The sequence below is a fragment of the Antedon bifida genome, chromosome 6 (genome assembly GCF_963402885.1).
Source record: "Antedon bifida chromosome 6, ecAntBifi1.1, whole genome shotgun sequence".
In the NCBI taxonomy this organism is placed as follows: domain Eukaryota; kingdom Metazoa; phylum Echinodermata; class Crinoidea; order Comatulida; family Antedonidae; genus Antedon; species Antedon bifida.
The window spans coordinates 14,774,049-14,798,982 of NC_136231.1; the positions used below are offsets into that span (position 1 = coordinate 14,774,049).

Here is a 24,934-nt window from a genome sequence, read left to right on the forward strand (position 1 = left end):
TATGGAACATGAAATTTTAAATAATACTTAAAACCAACTAATTAATGACATTTACACTTACAGTCCGAAAGTAGATAAGTATATTCTTAAATTCAACTAAACCTCATGAAAGGGGATATAGCTCAGTGGTAGAGCATTCGACTGCAGATCGAGAGGTCCCTGGTTCAAATCCGGGTGTCCCCTCCAATTTTTTTTTTTTAATGTTTTTATTTTTTTAATGTGCTATTTCCTTTTATTTAAACTATCACTAGTGTATATACTTCTCTGATTTACATTTTTTATACACTTTCAGATGCATACTTTTAAGTTATAAAAGATACGTTATTATAAGCTATTTAATATTTGACTAATTATTAAAAGTCAACCATGGAGGCATAAAAATATTTTTATACCTCCATGAGTCAACCATACACCGCACAAGCATTATAAGGCCTATTTATTTATAATTATGACTTAAATTCACTATTTCAAATCCTTGCGACAGAAACATGCGCAAAATGAATAAAGCATGATTTATTTTAAACTTGCATTATGGTCTTTATTTAATCAGTGTCAACCTTATATACATGATAAATAAAACAACAAAGCAAGTAAACAATTTTTTCTGGAAATATTACTATTAATTATTACATTTTGATTGAGCAACACAGAAAAATATTAACTATATTGAAAACAACATTTAGACAGCACATGGTTTCTACAGCATAAATTTGAAGAGATTGCCAAGAATGGGTAGAGCATGTTTTTTCTTAGAAGTCACAAAAAGGAGACAAAAAATGGAAAAGATAATTAATAAGATGCAAAAACTAGAATAATCACATTTGATTATCAATTAAGCTTAAGAAAACCCTGTTTCAACTAATTAATAAACCTTGTCCTTTTTGTAATATGTACTTGAAATGCAAGATCAAGTTATTTATTCATTGTACAGTTAGCCCTTTGATCAGCAACACAAGAAATCATTATGTACTAATTTCAAAATAAGTCATATTTTAGTTGTGTCACTATACAAAAGCTTTACAGTATACAAAATAGTATATATATAATTGTCAATTTTTCTTACAGAAATGAATTATTCTAAAATTGTTATCTCAAAAAGTCATTCTTAAATTTAATGTATGATTAATTAATGGATGTGCAATAATACACACTCGTGCCACTGTAACGTGTAAATACAGTAAACAGTCAAACCAATCCCCGGTATTTTTTCATGATATAAAAAGTACTGTACATGCTAAACATCAAGTTTACTATTATACTCCACAGTGCAAAGAAAGAAAATGGTCTCAGCTGTAATTAGCATGTACTTTTTATTATCCTAAAAACCCTACATGGTGATAAAGAGCTTCGACTAGTATGACCCCCTATATGGGTGTAATCTACACCTCACAAGCACATGGTTTGTCATCTGTTAGCTTTTAAATCATTTGTTAACTTTTCCATGTAATATTATACAAATAATGAATGTTTGAGTGGAATGGTACAAATAATGGCACGAGGTGATCAATGATGAAAGGTTATATATAGTAAAATATAACCTTTCATCATTCACCGAAAGACATTATTTATACCATTCCACGAATATAAAACAATCATTATTTAACTACTGTATATTCCCGAAAAAACTACCGTTTATTATTTTAATTCCTATGCTTTGTTATGTTCTATTGTAATAATTTCCAGTATTTTTCTTTCAAAGTTACTATTTGTACAGCTATTTACAAGTATTCAAAAAAGAATATTAAAAAAGATGATGTAAAAATTCAACGTATTAAATGTCGAGCAATTTGGTACTACGACTATTCATTTGAGGAAAACATGAGATGGTATTTTAATGGTGATGGTCATTTACAAATATAGACCTTAACCTTAGCCTACAGTATTTTTTATCTATTAAAGGCATAATATGCTTTTCTAAATACCATCTATGATCTTCGAACACATAACTTACAACAAAATTCAATCAGGTTTTTGGGGCGCTCATAGCAGAACCAAGATATGATGATAACATAATTTCAACTTTGGGGGTAATTGAAGAAATGAACATTAAAAATAAGAATTTAGATGATCAAGTATGAACATTGGAAAAACACTGATTCTTCCATTTAATATTGCATCTATAATAAATCCAGTATCATAAGCAAATTCTGTGATACAGGATCACATATGATGTTTGCTTTATGATAAGGATGCCACGTACGATACAGATGTGGAGATACAGTACCAATAATCACTGCGGGTGGTAGTATTTAATGACAAACATACCACACCTGTTGTCCACTACATTATTTGCTTGTTGAAGAATTTTGTGAGCATTTTTTTATGTTTTGTTTGTGAGCGTAAATGCACTCTTATGCCATGATCAATGCTGCATTGCATTGACATACTCTGGTAAACTACTGTTGCTATCAGCACTTATATCATGATTTAATTTTTCCATTACTACATCAGCAGCGGTTGTGGCCACTTGCGAATTCATTTGGGAGTTTGACGAGGAAGACGACTGTTGGTTCTCAGATGGTGGTGGGACGTTTTCACTGTCTGGGTTCTGTTCCCAGTCAATGGTAAATCTTGTAACTCTTGGATTTGTCTCTAGAATGTTCCGAAGAATCTATAAACAAAAGTAAAAGTAACATAATTTATAACTTATTATCTAGTGAGGCCGTCTGCTGTGGTAATTGATAAAACAGTACCACTTCATGCCTTTAAATTATAAAAATGAATGCTGTTTGACAGGACTACATTACATAACTACAATATTATTGGTTATCCGCATTTAATAGAGCGCATCTCCACTTATTCGTATTCCATTTCCCCCATATTTTGATATTGTCTAGGTCAATCAATTATCTTTCACATGATTTACCCTTTTTAAAATTGTGATGACGTCATCATGTGCAAAAGTTAACTTGGGTCACTTATTTTCACCATTCCAATAAATTTCAATAGCTCCTCAGAATGAAAAGTGATACTCATGATTAAAACGTTTTCTGGAAGCTGTTGAATTGTAGATACGAATTCATGTACACATTTTACGCATTGGATGTAGTGACGTCATCATATGGCCAGTTAAATTATAAAAGTTGTATTTTCATATTTTGCGTCATAGTTCATGACATTTAAAAAAGCGCGCTTCCATATTTCTTCAACACGTTGATATGTTGTTGCTCAGATAATTCCCTTCCAAAATTGCCAGCTACGTGTCATTTTGATGACGTTATCATGTTAAAAATTGGGTTGCACTGTATGTAGTATGTACAGTATATACTGTAGTGTATACTGTATATCCCTTAGACACAAAATAGAGGGCACACTTATTTTCTTCAGGTCACAATGGCATAATCGTTTTTTCTGTGTGCAATATTCTAACGTATGACGTGCACATGGCGTTTGCGCGGCAGATAACCTAACTTGTCCGTAGTGACGAGTTCAAATCTAGTTATTATTATATACACATCAGGCACAGAACCAATCGGTGATATTGAATTAATTAATTTGATTAAGATGAGGAAGTCGCTTCAACTGAGATTCAAACCTGGAACCTTCTGCTTGCTATGCAGCTGTCCTAACCATTAGACCACTGGGGCTTTCATGGTATTGTTCAAACCCGATTATTATATGAATGTATATATAATTACATGGATCTTACCCAAAAAAACCTTTTTTTCCTTCAGTAATTATACAAAAAAACACCAGGGAACATAATTATTCTTCATGAAAGGTTTAGGTTATTTTAATGATTTTGCTTCTAAACATGTCTACCACAAATATTCTCAAAATGTGTGTTGTGCTGTTACTAGTGCCACTGTTAAAATGAATCATTAAAATACAAAGCCACTACAATAAACCAAAATACATTAACGATCTACAGCTTGATTTTCTAGTAAACTTACCTTATCATACTGTGGTACTGGGGGTGGAGATTCATTCATTTCCTGGTCTGAATATTCATTATTGACATAATAACCGACTCGTACAAACTCTTGACCACGATATGAGCATGTGACAAGTGTGACAGTGACACCTAGTAGGTCAGCAATTGGAATCTTATCAATTTTAGGTGCATTTGCCTGTAAAAGTAACATAATGATTATAAATTGTACGGTTTTATTATTATTTTTTTGTTATAATATTCTATTTTAATGGATTTTTCCGTGATCACATATTTTACCTCCGCCAAGGATGTATATGTAATCGATCGCGTGGGTTTGTTTGTCTGTCTGTTTGTTTGTTTGTTAGCAGGATTACTCAAAAAGTAATTACAAGATCTTTACCAAAATGAATATACGGATAGATATTAAATTTTGGGACCATTTGGGACCATGGTCCCAATTCTGGACCACTTTTTTAGTATACTATTCAGACCTGCTAGTGTTAAAAGATAGGACAGAATTTTCCAAAAGCCGGCGAGCAGTCTTAAAGTAATAAATAAACTAAAATTGCATTTTCTCGAGAACTACTTGTCCAAAAAACTTCATTTTTGTACAAGAGGCAAGAGTTATAACTTGTGATTTGTAAATTTAAAACATAATTCGATTTAATGTGCATGTTTTTTGATGCGAGTAGTTTAAAAAACCTATTTCTTTTCAAATTCACTCGTTTGATTTTCGCGTTGCTGTTCTATTGTTAGTCAACTGAAGCTATTGTTAATTGAAAGGCTTGTTACATAGCCATTACACCAAACTCGCATACACATGCTTGTAGTGAAATTAGCCTAAATCACAAACAGCATTAAGACACACACAAATATATATATATATTTCTTTTTTACCGGAGAAATCTTATGTAGAAGAATCACAGAGAATCACAGTAGGCGGAGGTATGCACTCTCGGAGTGTCTTTCTAGTTATATAGTGGTTTAAATGTGGTAAAGATCCGTCATTGTAGTTTTGACGTACTACCTAAGTAAAATAATAATAACAAAATTTAATCGAGTGGTCCGTGACTACATATGTATCTGTGGTTTCAATTTGGTCTGGTAATAACTGTTTGCGTAATTCTGCTAACAAACACAGGCGATTTGCTACATAACCTCTTTGGCGGAGGTAACAATCTTGCCCATTTGATGCAACGATGTCTTTTTGATTCAACTTCAAAGTAGTATGGTTATTGACCTTTAAACTACAGCATAGGCCTACTGTATACTAAATATAATATAATTGCATAACTATGAAATTATTTATACACAATAATAATTAGTAAAATTATAAAATTCACTGCCATCAAATATGATGTATTATGATTTATATAGATTTTTAAAAAATATTGAACACGCAAGTTACATTTGTTGAAATTTGAAATGACCTGCCATCAATATGATGGAGTATGATTATAGATTTTTTTAAATGTGAACATGTCAGCTACATTTGGAAATTACCTGCCATCAATATGATGGATTATGATTATAGATTTAAAAAAGAATTTGAACACGTAAGCTACATTTGAAAATTACCTGCCATCAATATGATGGATTATGATTATAGATTTAAAAAAGAATTGTAACACGTCAGCCACATTTGGAAATTTGGAAATTACCTGCCATCAATATGATGGATTATGATTGTATAGATTTAAAAGAAAATGTGAACACGTAACCTACATTTGAAAATTACCTGCCATCAATATGATGGATTATGATTATAGATTTAAAAAAGAATTTGAACACGTCAGCTACATTTGGAAATTTGGAAATTACCTGCCATCAATATGATGGATTATGATTGTATAGGTTTGAAAGAAAATGTGAACACGTAAGCTACATTTGGAATGAACATGTTAAGAAGGGCATCAGTTTTGATCATTCATGCAAAGGTTTCCGTCATCTTTAGCGTTTGTTTGACTTCTTGCACCTACATCTATTGGTTATGCATCGTGTCTTGCGTCCACAATAAATCATCTCTAACGAAGGAGTAGGAATAGCTTCATTTTTCAGAAGCACTGGTTGAAGTTTACCATTAGATAGCTCCCAACCAAAATCTGTTAGTGATGGCAAATGCTGGATTGGCGATACAGCTTTTTTCCATGAGTGCTTGGAAGTGTGCTCTTTTTATATGTTGGTGCACTGCATCGCTTGTTGGAGGTAATGCCTCTGGGGTTTGTTTTTTTTTAAACATGGCATGCCTAACTTCATTGGTACTTTTAACTTGACCAACACCGTAAACGTAGCAAATGAATCTTTCCGATTTCATAATAACTTGGTCACTGATAGGTTTTCTCCCAGGTCTTTAATTAGTTCATAATTTTTTTTTAATACTTCCCATGCCGATGCCTTTGAGTGACCACTTAGATATGAGCAGGGAAGAGTTAAATTACTGTATGTATTAATGTAATTTAACTCTTCCCTGGATATGAGGTAGTATCGCATCCACTAATAGTGTGGAATGGAATCAGTGCTTTTGCAGAACCATCCGGCAAGGCTTGAAAAATGTCTTTTATAGATACTTTCTTTTTTTAGATGTCCCTGTCATCATCCATTTGGATACCATGCTTTGGTAGTGAGACACTAGAATCACTAGTACGTCTGTATCCCTAGAAGCAACTACAACTTGTCGTATCGGACATTGGCAGCATGCTGACAAGTCGCGTGTCCGCTTCTTCATGATCTGCTACCAGAGACAACGTATTCGTGTAGACTTTTGATGATTTAACAACTGATTCTTCCATAAATCCACCAGCTATGACAATTTCTTTGTCTATAGGAGCTTGACGAATCAACTCCTCTGATAGAAATCGTGCCAGATCTGCTTTATTTTCTTGTAATGCCAAAAAGTTCGACCAGCAATTTGGCTGGCTGTGTTTTGGTTCATTTTTGTCTGGTGGTGTCCTTTATCGACAGTTTTAAGTTTTAGGCATGCCATGTTTAAAAAAAAACAAAACCAGAGGCATACCTCCAACAAGCGATGCAGTGCACCAGCATATAAAAAGAGCACACTTCCAATCACTCGTATGGAAAAAAGCTGTATCGCCAATCCAGCATTTGCCATTACCAACAGATTTTGGTTGGGAGCTATCTAATGGTAAACTTCAACCAGTGCTTCTGAAAAATGAAGCTATTCCTACTGCTTCGTTAGAGATGATTTATTGTGGATGCAAGACACGATGCATAACCATATAGATGTAGGTGCAAGAAGTCAAAACTACCATGTACAGCTTTCTGCCGCTGTAACAATGCTAAAGATGACGGAAACCTTTGCATGAATGATCAAAACTGATGCCCTTAACATGTTCATTCCAAATGTAGCTTACGTGTTCACATTTTCTTTCAAACCTATACAATCATAATCCATCATATTGATGGCAGGAAATTTCCAAATTTCCAAATGTAGCTGACGTGTTCAAATTCTTTTTTAAATCTATAATCATAATCCATCATATTGATGGCAGGTAATTTTCAAATGTAGCTTACGTGTTCACATTTTCTTTCAAACCTATACAATCATAATCCATCATATTGATAGCAGGTAATTTCCAAATTTCCAAATGTAGCTGACGTGTTCAAATTCTTTTTTAAATCTATAATCATAATCCATCATATTGATGGCAGGTAATTTCCAAATGTTGCTGACATGTTCACATCTTTAAAAATCTATAATCATACTCCATCATATTTGATGGCAGTGAATTTTATAATTTTACTAATTATTATTGTGTATAAATAATTTCATACGGTAGTTATGCAATTATATTATATTTATTATACAGTAGGCTTATGCTGTAGTTCAAAGGTCAATAACCATACTATCGGCCATTCTTGTACAAAATGTGCCATTAGACTGGATAGAAACACACAATTTAAAAAGAAAAAAAATGTCATAAGACCAAAATTTTCAGAGTTATATTATTATATTTGACTAATAGTTCAAAGGTCAATAGTTGTAGAATCGGCCATTTTTTGTAAAAACATTTCATTATAATAAATATGAATGTATAGTTTCTGAACAATTTGAGCCCTATTTCGTGTCTCTCCGATTATTGGTTACTGAGATACGATAAATCAAGGTCAAAGGTCAAAATGTCAGAAATAAGACTTGCATCCATTTTTTGAGAAAATGTGTCATTAAAGTGAATATAAAAACATATATTTAAAACATTTTGACACCAAAATTAATTATCTGTGACTAGTGGTTCTCGAGATATAGGGTAATTATAAAAAATGGCCGCCATTTTTAATTATGCAAATTAAGGGCTTAGATGGCCGAATTTCGCTTGGGATCCGCCATATTCGTAATCAGCGAGGTCGAAACATCATAAATCAAGTGGATCCCAGCTTCTACCCAAAAATGCTTCTTACACCATATTTCAGAGGAAATAGAACTTGTCTAATGTTCCACCGGCGAACTATCTACACACTAATAAATAACGTAAAAACTAGACTAGACCTACGTTCAGCTAGTTGTTGATCATCGTCTAATAAAAATAGATTTCGTTAGTTTATAAAAATAACACTCAACTTCTGCTCGAACTGCAAGACGTACAGTTATAGGTGTATGAAAAGGGCAAAAAGAAACTACATGTTTTTGAGCTCGACTTCTGCATCGGCCGTTTTCACACTCGAGCTTGAAGACGTACTACTTTATTACTACTGTAATGGACCACGTGTATTTTGCTCTTGACTACACAGTACAGTATCTGCCGTTTCCACAGCAGCACTATTTTCGGTGTAAACTCATGTAGTTTTTGCGCTTCGTAGCAGTTTTTTTGGGTGTTTCACAGACCTCTCTTGGAAAGCGCATCTATTAATATCTGATCTCGTTTTCGGTACTTTAAAAAAAAATAATGGTCTTGGTGCCTTCCAAGTTGGCCTTGCTGCCCCTGAAATCCCCAAATTTGAGGCCTGTATTTGAGCATATAACTACTTACCATATTTGGGCACATCAAATTTTTTTTGTCAAACTAGTTTGATAGTGTAGAAAAAACTTGGACAAGATGGAATTTTTAACTTTTTTTATGTGGCTGTACTAAAAATATATTGATTCTTACTTGAAAAACAAACATATTTTTGCCAGCAGGTACTGGTCCAACCAGAACAGAATCAAGTACTTGGTCGTTCTCTTCACTTTCTGCTGATCCAACATATATAATTTTCCATTCTAAGTCTGTAAAAAGCATAAAGAAATTAAAGCCTATACAATATTTCATCCTGAACTGATTTTAAAAGTGTATTGTCCCATAAAAACATGAAAAATGAAGATTATTAAATCAAACTTTAAAAAAAAAAAAAGTTAACTACTTCTGTAGAAAAAAAAATATTTTCACTTATAAAATGACAAAATAAATGGTTAAATTCAACCAAAAACCCATTGGCTGGCAGCCAATTTGACTATTTTTTGCATTAAATTTTCAGGTATATATATTTTTTTTCAATCCAATCTTTTGGGCAAAGTGGATTTCTATTACTGTATGTGACATTAAAATGGCATATTCAACAAAAAATATGCAAACAATTTTCAGGGGGAAAATACATCTTTAATTGCATTTTTTGTCATTTTATTTTATTAAATGTGATGAAATATATGCCCATCTGAATCTATAATCATTTTATTTTGAGATGGGTTTACAATTCACACATTAATTTAAATAAAAATTTGACTAGTTCTTTACAAAAATAATATAAAATGTAAGAACATCACACTATTTTATTTAAGATGCATTATCCCACAAAACATGAAAAATGAAGATTAATTAAATCAGACTTTCAAGGTTATTTTGTACAGTAGTTTTAATAAAGTTATTCCGTAGAAAAAAGAGCCGAATAATAATTTATTATTTATAAAATGAACAAAATATTAAGTAAATATTAAATTCAACCAAAAACCCATCCATTGGCCATACATTGGCTGGCAGCTAATTTGACTATTTTTACTACAAATTAGTTTTTTCAAATGATCAAAATGGGTAACTATTATGTGACATTAAAATGGCATATTCTACAATTTTAAGAATTATTATTTTCTGAGGGAAATACATCTTTAATAGAAACAAACATTTTTTTCTGGTCGTTGATAAAATAGAAAGATAATACAGACTTAATCTTACCCTCAGCCAAATCTTCTAAACATTCAAATGTAATTTCAAATTGAAATGGATTAAGGAAAGATGCAGGATTGTCCAGTACTCGCACGTTGGTTATTTGAACTTTAGACATGTTTCCCTAAATTTCTCAACAATATTTATTATTATAAATATAAATAAGGATTGCAATAGATTTCAGACTGAATCTACTTGTAGTTGAACTTCACTTTTTTTTTTCCCCTGAAAAAAAAATAGTACAATACAATTTGTTATTAAAACTATTACTAATATAGAGTTCTGCGGTGTGACGTCACAATGATAGATGGTGCTACATGGTTGCTAGCCAACCAAAAAATGCGTTTAACGCTACTATGTTGATAAACTACATAGATCTGTATTTCTATCAAATTATGTATTAGCTTGATTTTTTAAACTGTAGTTGAAGAATAAATAGATTATTAAAAACAAATATTTAGTGATCTTTTGAAAATTTTTTTTGTTTTTTTGAAAATTATTAAGTTTTAAAATGACTACTTCAATAAGCCTATTCCAAACCATTGGTGACCTTGGAGTCACTCAGGCAGGTTGAACGCATTTTTTGGTTGGCTAGCAACCACGCAGCGCCAACTACCGGCACGACGCGCTGTGACGTCAGCACCGCAGAACTCTATTGGCACAAATATTTTTAAAAAGTACGAGGATATGTATCGCCACTGAACAAAAGATGTTACACGTACAGCCGCTGTACATATAACGCGTATTTTGTTATACGTACCGCAGTTGGCCGCCGCTGGACGTACAGCGTGTAAACTCATCCTAAATAGTAAAACTCGTCCTAAATAATAAAACTTGTCCTAAATAATAAAACTCATCCTAAATATCAAAACTCGTCCTAAATAAACCTAACCCTCTAAATAATCTTTCTTAAATAAAAAAAAAAGAAGTCGTCAACAGAGAATCGATCCCACAACCTCTAGGCCATAGCGTCATCACAAACCCACCACGCCACACAGTTGGCTTGCAGAAAAACCTTTTCCATAAATAAAACAATGGAAAAAAGCTAATCCTAAATGACGTGGATTAACACGTGACATCTAAATGCTCTATAATTGGCGCCTGTCGCGGTACGTATAAGTATAACAGAACTTTGTTATACGTACCATCACTGTACGTATAGCCTGTTCCAAATACAAAAAAAACCACATTATATAATAACCTTCAGCAGCTTTTAAAAAAAAAGAAAAAAATGAACACTAAATCCTAAACAATAAAATAATAATAAAGCCCTGATTTATATGTAAATTTAATAAATAATATTACTAGGCCTATTTGTTATTGTTATTGAATCTGAATCATGCATTCTTTTGAGCTTTTTTATAATTAGCAGCAGACTTTTTCAAATTTGCACATTATTTTTACCGCAAATGATACAGTAGTGAACAGACGATCGGGGCCATCATGGAGACGATAGGGCCCATTTTTTTATATCCCGATCGTCTTATACTGTACGTTTAGCCCGATCGTCTTAGGCGTTGGGCCCGATAGTCTTAGGCGTGGGGCCCGATAGTCTTAATCGTTAGGCCCGATAGTCTTAACATTGGGCCCGATAGCCAAGTGTATCTTTTATCCTTATTTTTTTGTATTTTGTAAATCCTGTATTGCATCTTATCTGTACATATTTTACTGTTTTGTGTATCTTTCTTTGTGTTTTAACATTTTACTGATTTTATTCTATTTTATATATACAAAGTTGCCATGAGAAAAACCAATTTCAAATCTTTCGTTGATGAACTATTTGACAATAAAGTTATCTTGTATTTTGTATTTGCAAATCTTTTCCATTATAGTTTGTAATTGAGTTCTCAACAAACAATGTTTATGTTTATTATATTAATGGTAGCCATTACATGCGATTAAAAAAGATATGATAGATAGAAAATTATTAGATTAATAAAGGTGGCGTAAGCTAAAAAATAACACCACATTTTATCATTTGGTAACTGTATAATGTGTCTACTATTGCAATTGTTTGGAAGAGAGAGAAATTTAAATTGAGTCCATTTTTCAGTCTAAATGAAATATTTGTTTTTTTATTTTATTGTGTTTGGTAATGGTATAGACAAAAAATGTCCCCATAACACTTTGACTGCCAAACACGGAGATCTCCGTGTTTGGAAACATGATTGACTGCCAAACACGGAGATCTCCGTGTTTCGCATTTTGTTACGAAATCCGGTAGATAGGTTAATTATTGGTATATACTACAAATATGGACACTATATTCGGTCTGGACCGTAAATATTTTACTATTTGAAAGTAACTAATCTGGTTACGAAAGTGTACGGGAAACAAGTAAACAAGACTGTCAAAACGGTACCTGTCGAAACATCAACATTCCCCTCGCATCACAGTAGCGTGTAGAGCGACGGCTTTGTGCGTCGTATATCAGCTGCCCTAGCTAGGCTGAAGCATTGCAAAGGATTTTGTGGATTGGCATGTTTGTTTGTTATCTGAATAAAATATAATGGTGTCATTTTGAATATGAAGTCTTTAATTTTATTATTTATTATTGTATGTATACCCTAATTGTATCAGTGTTTCACTAAAGTGACCGAGTTTTACACAACAGACCTGTTTGGAAATGGTATGGATATTTTATTATCATCGACATCAGTTTACTGACTAGGCCTAGTCTAGAGGCCTAGCTAGGCCTAGCTAGGCCCTAGTCGCAAAAACGATTCCAGGCCAAATTTAGGCCTGGTGTCTTTACTATGTGGATTTTGGCGAAACTTTGTAGTCAGATTTATGATTTATAAAATGTCATACATTTTTAGATAGTGATAACCTGTTTTTATAGGCCTATCGATGCTGTGTAAGTAACGTTTACTTTGTTTGTTGATCTCACCGGGCCATATTTTCATATTGTGATGTCCTGCACAAAATTGCGAATATCTCGACTTTCCTGTGCGAAACTACAAAAACTCAAAAAGTGTGTTACTTTTATTTTACTATTACGATTTACATATTTTGATTTGAAAATCGTTCTTGGTACCATTATAAAGCTAAAATTATTTTAGTCTAAATTACATATCAATCAGATCACATACATAGTTTCAATCAGCTTAGTAAAAACATTGAAATTGGCTAAAAACGCTGGCAGTGGCATTTTCTAACTGGAAAAACCTCTGGCAGTCAAAGTGTTAATAGGGTAATCATAATAATATATAATATTTTATGGTGAACAAAATATAAATCCAATTTGTTTTCGTGGACCCGATTTGATCGTCTTCCGTTTATTTTTATAATGGGCCCCATCATCTAATTATATGGATTGGGCCGAACGTCCACACAGTTGAGTCAGAACGTCCACAAAGTTGGCCCCGAATGTCCGCATGCGTTGGTACTCGATCGTATTTAAAAAAAAGCCTGATCAATCAGTACTAGCTAGGCCTAGCCTAGTAGGTTTTATAGTCTATATATATGGGATTTTCCAACTTTGTTTTGTTGTATGTACAGCCAATAATTACTAGGCTAGTCTAGGTTAATAGCATATACCGCCAGGTTTCTGCAGCTTCTCCTGCACACTTAATACACACACTGAGTGCTGCGATTGGTGGCCTATAACTTCTACTTGACAGAGCGTCTATCCACCTCCCTGGTCTATCTATCTGCTAGGCTAGAGAGTAGATAGATAGAGACCTACCTAGGCCTATTTACCACACACACAGTCATTGATTAATCATTGAATTACTTCATTTATTTAATAAGAACAATATACACCACATACCTAAAAATACGTGTAAACAGCTAACAAAATATCTATACAACAATATATATAAAACAGTTAATTATTCATTGCTGATAGTAGTAGAAATTTCACGTAAATTAATCAATGAAAATCAAATCTTTAGCTATCTGTAAATAATTCGCGCGAAGTACATTCGATTCAACAAAACTAAAGGTCAAAGTACAAAAGAATTACTTTGTATTCCCTATCATCAATAGCTTATTTTTTAAAAAAAATTGTTCAATAGTAAGTTAAAAAAATAGATAAATTTATCAATATATTTGATGGAATTGTAAATTAAGTTATTCTAGTAAATATATATTAAAATGTGTTTATTATTAAATGAGGTCATGATTTTAATGACCTTAGAATGTTTGGGGTTTCTCTTCTTCCACGTGAAGATCATAGCCTTGTTGTCACTAAGGCAAAATATTATACTGTACTGTATATTTTCTTTGGTAATACCATAGAGAAAACTAATATCTATACGATAATACTCACACTGCTCTGTTTTTGCGTCATTTATAGGCCCTAAAAATTATTTTAATAAATGCAGTAAACGCCACTAGACCTATATTTTATACCTCCATGTTTTAATGAAGCAACTACGTCAGTATACTTACTAGAATCATCCACTTTTGGACGTCTCTAGTCTAGCGACTTTTTAGCTCTGATTAAAAAAAATATATATGTTCATGTACTTAAATCCTGTGTATCACTGTAACATCTTTTATTATCATGTATGTGATCCTCCCTCGGAAACTCTCCACTTCTTTTTCCTATTAATTAATCCTGGCTATAGGCGAGATGTTCAGAATCCGTAGACATACCACTGGGTTTTTGTGTATTCATTTTTTTCTGAACGACAATAATAATTAATATTTATTGTACATTATGAGTAATGCTTTGATTTCATTAATGTCTTCCAAAATTTTCGAATCCTAACAATGGAATAGTCCCAAGCGCTGAAAGCATGGAATGGATGTGATCGATCAATTGGGCCTACAACAAAAGCACGTGGAATTTAGGCTTACATAAATAGACGCACATGTTTTAAATATATCCGTCTGATAGAAATAGAAATGTTTTTATCTGAATTCTAAAATTGTATTATGTCAATCATCTAATGATAAGAGATTACGTCAAAAATGTTCTAGCTCCACAGAGGGCGCTGATTTTTCAAGGCAACCGTGCCGTAGAAGAAGTGACGTACAAACCGAATTTTCCAGTCTTTTTGTGGTCTTTGTTTTGTTTTTAATTTTTAGTGTTAGTTTGCCAAAAGGAAATTAACAATTGAAATCAATACACTCATATCTATCTGTACAATGGAACCATCATTTACATTTTCGTGTTCACTCGTTGGTCATGAGGGAGATGTTCGTGCAATTTCTGCCGGTACTCATCCTTCTGAATCAAGTATTCTTACGGCTTCCCGCGACCGGACATCCCGGCTATGGGTGAAGTCAAGGTACGTCCGCCTAAGCCTAGGCCTACGTACACTAAAGCGCCTACTATCTATGACTGAAACATTGGATTAGTCCTAGACTAGGCAGTAGTGATAGATGTTTGTTATTAAAATAATTTATTAATTTATAAAAAATTAATTAAAGATGTATATTGTCCCTTTAAGTTTGACTAATTCCAAAAAAATAAAAAATAACAGATTTCGAAAAAAGGTGGGTCATTTTTAAGTATCATAATAGTTATTAACTATCACCAAAAATTTGTCGAAAAAAAAATCATTTAACTGAAATACAGACGTTTAAAAAAAAAAATAATAACTTTGACTTCCAGTCAAAGTTTTCGATCAAAACATATCCCATAATGAAACGCGCTTGTTTGGCTACTCTGTATGCATAATCATAAAACTTCCTCACGATCTGTGTGAAAATACCTTCTCAACCGTGTGGCGAGTTGTAAACAATCCTAATTAGCATATGCATAATGCGTACTCGTGGTTTGAAATCTTTGTTTACTTTCGCTTGCGACAATTTTCCAGACGAAATGTAATCAAACTAATTTACCTGTTAATTACGTAAACTTGTTGCTTTTGGCTTGAATTTTCGACTTAAAGTGAATAACTTCAATATTACTTTTATATGGCCAATTAAAATTTAGAATATTTTGACCTTCATTTTTTTGTGTTTCAAGGGACAATACATCTTTAATTTCTCTTAAATATTATTATTAATTTTATTAATTTAATTAGCCTTTTTAATATAATAGGCCTAGGTCTAGCATATAATTTAATGATGATCTCTTTTTTATTATCTTTTTATTTATCTTCTTACTGTCATATTATCTATATATATAAAGTTTTCTATCGCCTTTGCCGATGATAGACAAAAGAATGAAGGTGCACGGCCGACCTTGTCCATAAAAAACAATAGAAAATAATATTACAAAAATAACTGTGCCCATATAATCTTCCATAGCGTAGCCCATTTAATTTTTTATCCAAAATGGATGAAATTGCTAATATATTAATAATACAATATTTTAATTTGTTTCTTTTTCAGTGAGGGAGCCTCATACTTTGAAGGACTGAGTATGAGAGGTCATGAGAATTTTGTAAGCTCCCTTTGTGTTCTACCGCCATCGGACAAGTACCCAACAGGCCTTATTATGACAGGTAGCAATGATTACAATATCAATGCTTATACATTGGACAGTGTTCTACCAGTATATACACTTAAAGGCCATGTTAACACAGGTAAACAAGTTTATGGGTTTTGTTTCTTGTTGTGCATATTACTTGCAGGGCCTCCTAAATATCTTGACAATCGCTACTAAAAAGTTTACATTGTTTAAGAAGAATTCGATCCAACCCGGCCCTAAACAGTCTCGGCCAAAGTCAAGTCGGCCCCATGTCAAGTCGGCCCCACTTCAACTCGCCCCCACGTCAACTCGGCCAAAAACTAATCTGTCAACTCGGGGCCCCAATAAAGTATGGAACGCAAAAAGTGAAGCGAATTGATAAAATTATAATATAATTTTAAATATATTATTATTATAACATTTTTATTTTACTGTAATCTAATAATTATCTATCTATCTAAGAATATTTCGATTCATATCAAAATAAGCTATATAGGCCTAGGCCTACATAACAAACACATACTGAGACTAAACAATAACATCACAACTAATAATATTTAAATAAATACTACCTATCAATTAAACAAAAAACAACCGAGTGTGTTCTTATAATTTATTTTGAATTTTCCGTTTTATTTTGTCTAGGCCTATGTGTAGGCCTAACCTTACTAATCTTGCCATTATAATATTAGCTATTAGCACTTTTTGCGTTCTATACTTTAATGGGGCTGAATTGACTGATTAGTATTTAGCCGAGTTGACGTGAGGCCGAGTTGGCTTGAGGCCGAGATGACGTGAGGCCGAGTTGACTTGAGGCCGACTTGACTTGGGGCCGACTTGACTTGGGGCCGACTTGACTTTGAGCCGACTTGACGTGGGGCCGACTTTAAGAATGTATCTACATTTTTACAACAATACTTTATTTAAAATGTGAATTTGATATTGTTTATAGTGTGTTGCCTGGCAGCTGGTAAATTTGGCACATTACTAAGTGGATCTTGGGATACGACAGCTAAAGTCTGGTTGAATGAAAATAATGTAATGACATTGAAAGGGCACGAAGCTACAGTATGGGCAGTTGCAATCATTCCAGCCAATGGTATCATGTTAACAGGTTCAGCTGATAAAACTATAAAGGCATGGAGAGCTGGCAAATGTCAACAGACTCTTAAAGGTAAGATTGTTTTAATGAAAACATCTGTATGGGTGGGAAATATGTGAAAAAATGAAAACAATATACAGTATATGGAGAACATAAATTGCTGGTCTCACTATCAATCACAATAATGGGAACAAGACAAGTAGCAAGTAAGTAAGCATGTCCAAGGAAAAAACAGTTTTACTGTATATATTATTGATTTTTTCAGGTCATACTGATTGTGTTCGTGCAATTGCCATTCTTTCTGAGACCCAGTTTCTTTCATCCAGTAATGACACTACTATACGGCGATGGACCATAAGCGGAGAATGCATGTTTGAATATAAAGGTCATACAGGGTTCGTGTACAGTATCGCCCTCTTGCCAAACGGTGAAGATTTTGTCTCATCAGGGGAAGATCGAACCGTGCGTGTGTGGCGGGATGGACAGTGTCACCAGACCATAACTCTACCTGCTCAGTCTGTGTGGTGTGTTACTTGTCTTCCCAATGGCGATATTGCTGCTGGATCTAGGTATGCTTATACAAGGCAATCTAACAACAATCTTTGCCAAGATAGGAACTTGTAACAGTCCTTTGATCTTATGTCTGGCTGCGACAAATACCAACAGTACTGTACTATGTACATATTCTCTACGGCGCAGTTTCTGTTAAGGGGTGCAGAACTGATCGTGTCGCAGCCATTGCCTTGATTTATATTTTCATTAATTCTCTAAAATAATGGTTAAAAGAGTAAAAAATCATCTTTTAAATCGATATTTCATTTTACAAATTGTTACCTCTAATTGTAAAAATGGAGAGTCCACTTTTTAATATTTTAAAAGGTTGGTACTCATAAACATCAATAAACTGTAGTATGCAAGGGAGTTTGTTTCATTAAATAATACAAAATACAGTCCCTATTAAGTGAACACCTTCAGGACCCAATAAAGTGATGTCCCATGAATAGAGGTTGGCTGTAGTGTTAAAATGTTTCTCTTTGTTCCTTTCATGTCTCTTAATATGGGTGTCCCCTGAATAGGGGTCCCAAAGAGAGGTTCAACTGTATTTACAAGCTTTGCCTATCTCAGTTTGTAAATTGATTACCTGTTATTATATACACAGTGATAACATGGCACGGGTGTTTACCAGAGATCATTCTAGGAAGGCTAGTGCAGATGAAGTGGAATTGTTCAACCAACAAGTAGCATCCTCGGCTATTCCTGTTCAATCAAGTGATCTTGGAGGCATTCGACCTGAGGACCTTCCTGGAAAAGATGATCTTATTAATCCAGGTGAGTGAGTGCAGTGGATCCATGGGTCCTGTGTTCCTCTACACTTGTTTGACAAAAAAAGTGTGATGTGCCCAAATATGGTAGTGATATGATCATGTCCATACATTTTTTTGTTGCATAAAGTTTGATAGTATAGAAAGAGCTTAAGAAATGTGTTCTACAATATCTTTATCATGTTCGTCAAATTTGATAGTGTAGACAGAGCTTTCGGATTTCGATTTGGGTAGAGCATCTTGTTTTTTATTGTCCTTTGAACTGGGATTGCCACCTCTCTGGACGACAGCGACTTTCACTCTTGTTAAATACTTTGGATGTGGCAAAAAAACACAGAATTTAAAAGTATGGAACTGAAATTTGTTATTATTTTCTAAAGGGAAGAAAGATGGGCAAACTAAGTTGGTTAAAGTTGGGGATAATGTTGAAGCATACTCTTGGAGTCAATCAGAATGCAAATGGACCAAGATAGGGGATGTAGTGGGCTCCAACGACGGCAAGCAAACAGCAGGTCAAAAGGTCATGTATGAAGGAAAAGTAAGTTACTTATTTTGGTTTTTTCAATACATTCTGAATTCTTGCATACAAACAACTTTGAAAATATCAATTGATTGTTTGTTTCTTTTCCAGGAGTATGATTATGTGTTTTCAGTTGATATTGAAGAAGGTCGACCAGAGTTGAAGCTGCCTTACAACGTAGCGGATGACCCGTGGCATGTAGCTCAACAGTTTATACACCAGCATGAACTTAGTCAAGCTTACTTAGAACAAGTCGCTAACTTTATTATCTCAAATACTGCTGGTGTAACACTGGGATCGGCTGCACCAACTTATTCAGATCCATTCACAGGTTAATCAATCTTTTTCAAATACTAGTATAGTGAGTGAGTGAGTGGCAGAGCGGTTAAGACAGTGGTTCAGTAATCCATAGTCATCGGCAAGGGTTGGAGGCTCACATGCTCCATGGTTCTGGTGGTAGAACAAGTCTTCTCAGACTATAAACCATAGGTCCAGTGTACATTCATGTGCACTTTAAAGAACTTAGTACATCTATCGAGACGAGTAGGGGGTTGCCCCAGTATACTAACTCACACATTCACTGTTGTTGACAGAAAAATGAGTGCTAGAATTGGTAGCACTGATATGACATGACATAGGGGAGAAGCATGTAGTTGAAAAATGTAACAGGACCATGAGCAAGGATCATTGGAATGGCGCTATATAAATTGAAAATATTATACTGTATAAACAATTTTCATGCAAAATGTTCCATGTAGAATATATGGCAAACTGTTGCTTTTCCAATAATACCTTCGTGTAAGTGAGGTATCAGAATGGTTTATGTAACAACAGAGTGACAGCAGAACCTTTAAGGTAACAGCTTCATGACCCAACAAAGCGTCCTCTTAATAAGGGTGCCACCAGAATAGGAGTCGTTTATGTTAAAACATATATTGTCCCTTATTAATTTCACAGTGTCCTTTTAATAGAGGTGTGCTCTGATTAGGAATGTCCCAAATGAGTCTTCTTTGGGAGAATTGACTGTATTATGATACTGAAATCACCACCAAGACTGAATCATGATTTATTTGATTTTGCCTTGTTCAGGAGGTGGACGATATGTACCTGGAGGAGGAGCAGGTGTTCAGCAACCAACAGCTGGTGGAGACCCATTCACAGGTGGCTCTAGACACATACCTGCATCGTCTGTGCCTATGGAAACTCAACCAGCACCTCATAGAAATATATACTTCCCCAAGACAAGCTACATCACGTTTGACACTGCAAATTTGCAACAGATAATTGGTAGGAATTGTTTTGTGTTTCTTAGAGGCATTTCACTCAATCAGTCATACAGAGATTTATTCGCCATAAATTTAAAGCCGAGTAATTTAAATGACTTATTATTTACGTGAAATATGTGTATAAAATGAAAATTTATAATTTTATTTGTTGTATCAAGATTTTTAGGACTTCTGTCTTTACTGTAAACAATACATTGCTTCCGGGCTTTTGAATAAGAAGATATTTCTTGTTCTTAATTACTGTATACATCTGCCTCTTTTACAGGAAAACTAACAGAGTTAAATGAGAGTATAGCAAATGAATATAAATTGGAACAATCAGATATATCACAGTTAAAATTAATGGTAGAAAAGCTAAATGATGCTAACTCATCTCCAACTTTAGACCAGGTGAAAATACTACAAAAGGCTCTCAAATGGCCTCAAGGTAATATATTTTTTACGTACATTGCCAATAATTATCAAGAATGCTTTCACTGTCTGTGAATAGGTGTTTTGAGGGTGAATAGGTGTCTTTGAGGGTGAATACTGTAGGTGTCTTTGAGGGTGAATAGGTGTTTTGAGGGTGAATATGTGTCTTTGAGGGTGAATAGGTGTCTTTGAGGGTGAATAGGTGTCTTTGAGGGTGAATAGGTGTCTTTGAGGGTGAGTAGGTGTCTTTGAGGGTGAGTAGGTGTCTTTGAGGGTGAGTAGGTGTCTTTGAGGGTGAATAGGTGTCTTTGAGGGTGAATAGGTGTCTTTGAGGGTGAGTAGGTGTCTTTGAGGGTGAGTAGGTGTCTTTGAGGGTGAGTAGGTGTCTTTGAGGGTGAGTAGGTGTCTTTGAGGGTGAGTAGGTGTCTTTGAGGGTGAGTAGGTGTCTTTGAGGGTGAATAGGTGTCTTTGAGGGTGAGTAGGTGTCTTTGAGGGTGAATAGGTGTCTTTGAGGGTGAATAGGTGTCTTTGAGGGTGAGTAGGTGTCTTTGAGGGTGAGTAGGTGTCTTTGAGGGTGAGTAGGTGTCTTTGAGGGTGAGTAGGTGTCTTTGAGGGTGAATAGGTGTCTTTGAGGGTGAGTAGGTGTCTTTGAGGGTGAGTAGGTGTCTTTGAGGGTGAGTAGGTGTCTTTGAGGGTGAGTAGGTGTCTTTGAGGGTGAGTAGGTGTCTTTGAGGGTGAGTAAGTGTCTTTGAGGGTGAGTAAGTGTCTTTGAGGGTGAGTAGGTGTCTTTGAGGGTGAATAGGTGTCTTTGAGGGTGAGTAGGTGTCTTTGAGGGTGAGTAGGTGTCTTTGAGGGTGAGTAGGTGTCTTTGAGGGTGAGTAGGTGTCTTTGAGGGTGAATAGGTGTCTTTGAGGGTGAGTAGGTGTCTTTGAGGGTGAGTAGGTGTCTTTGACGGTGAATAGGTGTCTTTGAGGGTGAGTAGGTGTCTTTGAGGGTGAGTAGGTGTCTTTGAGGGTGAGTAGGTGTCTTTGAGGGTGAGTAGGTGTCTTTGAGGGTGAGTAGGTGTCTTTGAGGGTGAGTAGGTGTCTTTGAGGGTGAGTAGGTGTCTTTGAGGGTGAGTAGGTGTCTTTGAGGGTGAGTAGGTGTCTTTGAGGGTGAGTAGGTGTCTTTGAGGGTGAGTAGGTGTCTTTGAGGGTGAGTAGGTGTCTTTGAGGGTGAGTAGGTGTCTTTGAGGGTGAGTAGGTGTCTTTGAGGGTGAGTAGGTGTCTTTGAGGGTGAGTAGGTGTCTTTGAGGGTGAGTAGGTGTCTTTGAGGGTGAGTAGGTGTCTTTGAGGGTGAGTAGGTGTCTTTGAGGGTGAGTAGGTGTCTTTGAGGGTGAGTAGGTGTCTTTGAGGGTGAGTAGGTGTCTTTGAGGGTGAGTAGGTGTCTTTGAGGGTGAGTAGGTGTCTTTGAGGGTGAGTAGGTGTCTTTGAGGGTGAGTAGGTGTCTTTGAGGGTGAGTAGGTGTCTTTGAGGGTGAGTAGGTGTCTTTGAGGGTGAGTAGGTGTCTTTGAGGGTGAGTAGGTGTCTTTGAGGGTGAGTAGGTGTCTTTGAGGGTGAGTAGGTGTCTTTGAGGGTGAGTAGGTGTCTTTGAGGGTGAGTAGGTGTCTTTGAGGGTGAGTAGGTGTCTTTGAGGGTGAGTAGGTGTCTTTGAGGGTGAGTAGGTGTCTTTGAGGGTGAGTAGGTGTCTTTGAGGGTGAGTAGGTGTCTTTGAGGGTGAATAGGTGTCTTTGGGGGTGAAAAGTTCCAACATTCATCCAACAGTGACCTACAATGGTTTGGCCATTCTTTTATAAATAGCAAGATGTATCAAGAATTGAAATTACAAGAGTAAAACCAGTATCAGTACATATGCCTACAAACCAGGAGTGTGTTGTGATAGCTTCCATCCCTGATCCAATTTCTGAATTTGTCATAGTAGAAGAATATAACATATTTAGTTTATAAACATGCACAGGTGTTGTTATTACAATTCTTGCTTTTGGTATTAATTAAATTTAATTATTTTATTATATTAATTTTATTTCCAGATCAAGTTTTCCCAGTCCTAGACATTCTACGGTTATGCATCCGTAACCAATTTGTCAACAAGTGTTTCTGTAATAAACAAGATGGCACATCCTTCATCTCTTACATTCAGCAAGTTACGTCCATCAATTGTAAAACAGCTAATAAAATGCTAGTATTCAGAACACTATGCAATGCATTCCAATGCGATACTGGTTCTAACTTGCTGAAAAACAGTCGAGAAGAGATCACTACATTACTTATGGACTGTAAAAGTATTAAAAATAAGAACTTACAAATAGCATTGTCATCCGTGCTACTGAATTATGCCGTACAACAACACAGTGAGCAGAATGCAGAGGCTAAGTTTGAACTGCTGTCTGCTGTAGCAACAGTGCTAGAAGTAGAACAAGAAGATGAAGCTAACTTTAGATTAGTGGTTGCTTTAGGTACATTAACACATAACGATGACGATTCAAAGTCACTTGCTAAGTCTTTAGAAATTGCTCAAACTATTAATCGATTACAAAGTAAAACTACTGTACAAAAATTGATAGATTCTGCTAAGGGTTTATCAGAAATACTACAGTAGAAACCTGGTAATTTGAGGCTAACAATTTTAGTCTATTAATAATTGTGTCTGGGTTTCAGATCTATACTGTAATACATCTAACTCCTTGTTTATTAAAACATTTATAATGCTAAGATTATATTCAACCCTATTGATATTGTTAAATCATAAAGCTCTGTCAACACACTTAAACTTTATGTGACAAAAAAATGTGATGTGCCCATATATGTATATGTAATATCACTACCATATAATAAGAAGTATCTATAAAATAAATTGCCCAATTTACACATTGGAATTGATTGAACAACCCATCAAAGCCTACAAAAGCCCACGGAAACGAAAAAAAAAACATACTTAAAATGGCATAGGCTTTTTTGTAAAAGCTATGACCTGCAATGTTATTGTAGTATTTTGCAACTTTTTTACTTCTTAAATGTACATTAAAGATGTATTGTCCCCCAAAAACATGAAAAATTAAGATTAATTAAATTAGACTTTGAATATGTTATTTTGTAGTTTTAATGAAGTTAATTATTTCTGTAGAAAAAAAACAGAAACAAAATAATGTTTTCACTTATAAAGTGGCAACATAAATGGTTAAATTCAACCAAAAACCCATTGGCTGGCAGCCAATTTGATCATTTTTCTGCTATAAAATACAGTTTTTTCATGTAAATACATTTTTTTTCGATCCAATTTTTGGTCAAAGTAGATAACTATTATGTTACATTAAAATTGCATATTCAACAAAAATTGTGTTCAGAATTATTTTTTCAGGGGGACAATACATCTTTAAGCCAAGCCCATTGGACATTATTTAAAAGTATGTATGTATATGTTTTTTCCCCATAATGCGTACATTGTTTAAAAATATATTTGAATAATGAATTAGACGTGGTATGCCATTTTCCTGAAAAAAAAAAACTATTACCAAAAATAAATGAATAAAATAAGAATACAGTATAAAAAAATATTGGAAATAATTTATAGTTTATACCATGTTAACATTTTCAGATTTGTTATAAAGAATTAAATTCAAATAAAGAAACAGTTGTTGTTTTATTGTATAATAATATACAGAAACTACCAAAATAAGCTCATAACCAATAACATTTTGCTAAAAAAATGAAACACTCATATTGATGGTACACATTGTTCAATACAGTAATAATGTATTAATCCTTAATAGTAGATAATTTCTATATATTATAATTATTTAATTGTACTACAATTAAATAATTATAATAGATAGTAGTACAAAAGACAAACAAAAAGATC

At 34.3% G+C, this 24,934-nt stretch overlaps 2 protein-coding genes and 1 non-coding gene across 3 annotated transcripts; 2 read left to right on the forward strand and 1 right to left on the reverse strand.

Moving 5' to 3' along the window:
- The first annotated feature begins 111 nt into the window (after positions 1–111).
- Trnac-gca (transfer RNA cysteine (anticodon GCA)) lies at positions 112–183 on the forward strand. Its single transcript has one exon. It is a non-coding gene; the product is annotated as a tRNA-Cys (tRNA).
- Positions 184–512: 329 nt separating this feature from the next.
- On the reverse strand, positions 513–13,945 carry LOC144845489 (histone chaperone asf1b-B-like). The gene is made up of 5 exons (XM_078702873.1): positions 13,799–13,945; positions 10,036–10,251; positions 8,980–9,095; positions 3,894–4,070; positions 513–2,611 (listed from the first exon to the last, which is right to left on the reverse strand). Exons 2-5 carry the CDS (start codon positions 10,142–10,144, stop codon positions 2,363–2,365), a joined length of 651 nt encoding a protein of 216 aa, XP_078558999.1. The 5' UTR covers positions 10,145–10,251; positions 13,799–13,945; the 3' UTR covers positions 513–2,362.
- Positions 13,946–15,002: 1,057 nt separating this feature from the next.
- LOC144845427 (phospholipase A-2-activating protein-like) lies at positions 15,003–24,693 on the forward strand. Its single transcript, XM_078702751.1, has 10 exons — positions 15,003–15,266; positions 16,318–16,511; positions 17,349–17,570; positions 17,764–18,067; positions 18,658–18,827; positions 19,201–19,358; positions 19,452–19,671; positions 20,430–20,627; positions 20,892–21,053; positions 23,106–24,693. Exons 1-10 carry the CDS (start codon positions 15,124–15,126, stop codon positions 23,672–23,674), a joined length of 2,340 nt encoding a protein of 779 aa, XP_078558877.1. The 5' UTR covers positions 15,003–15,123; the 3' UTR covers positions 23,675–24,693.
- The last annotated feature ends 241 nt before the right edge of the window (positions 24,694–24,934 follow it).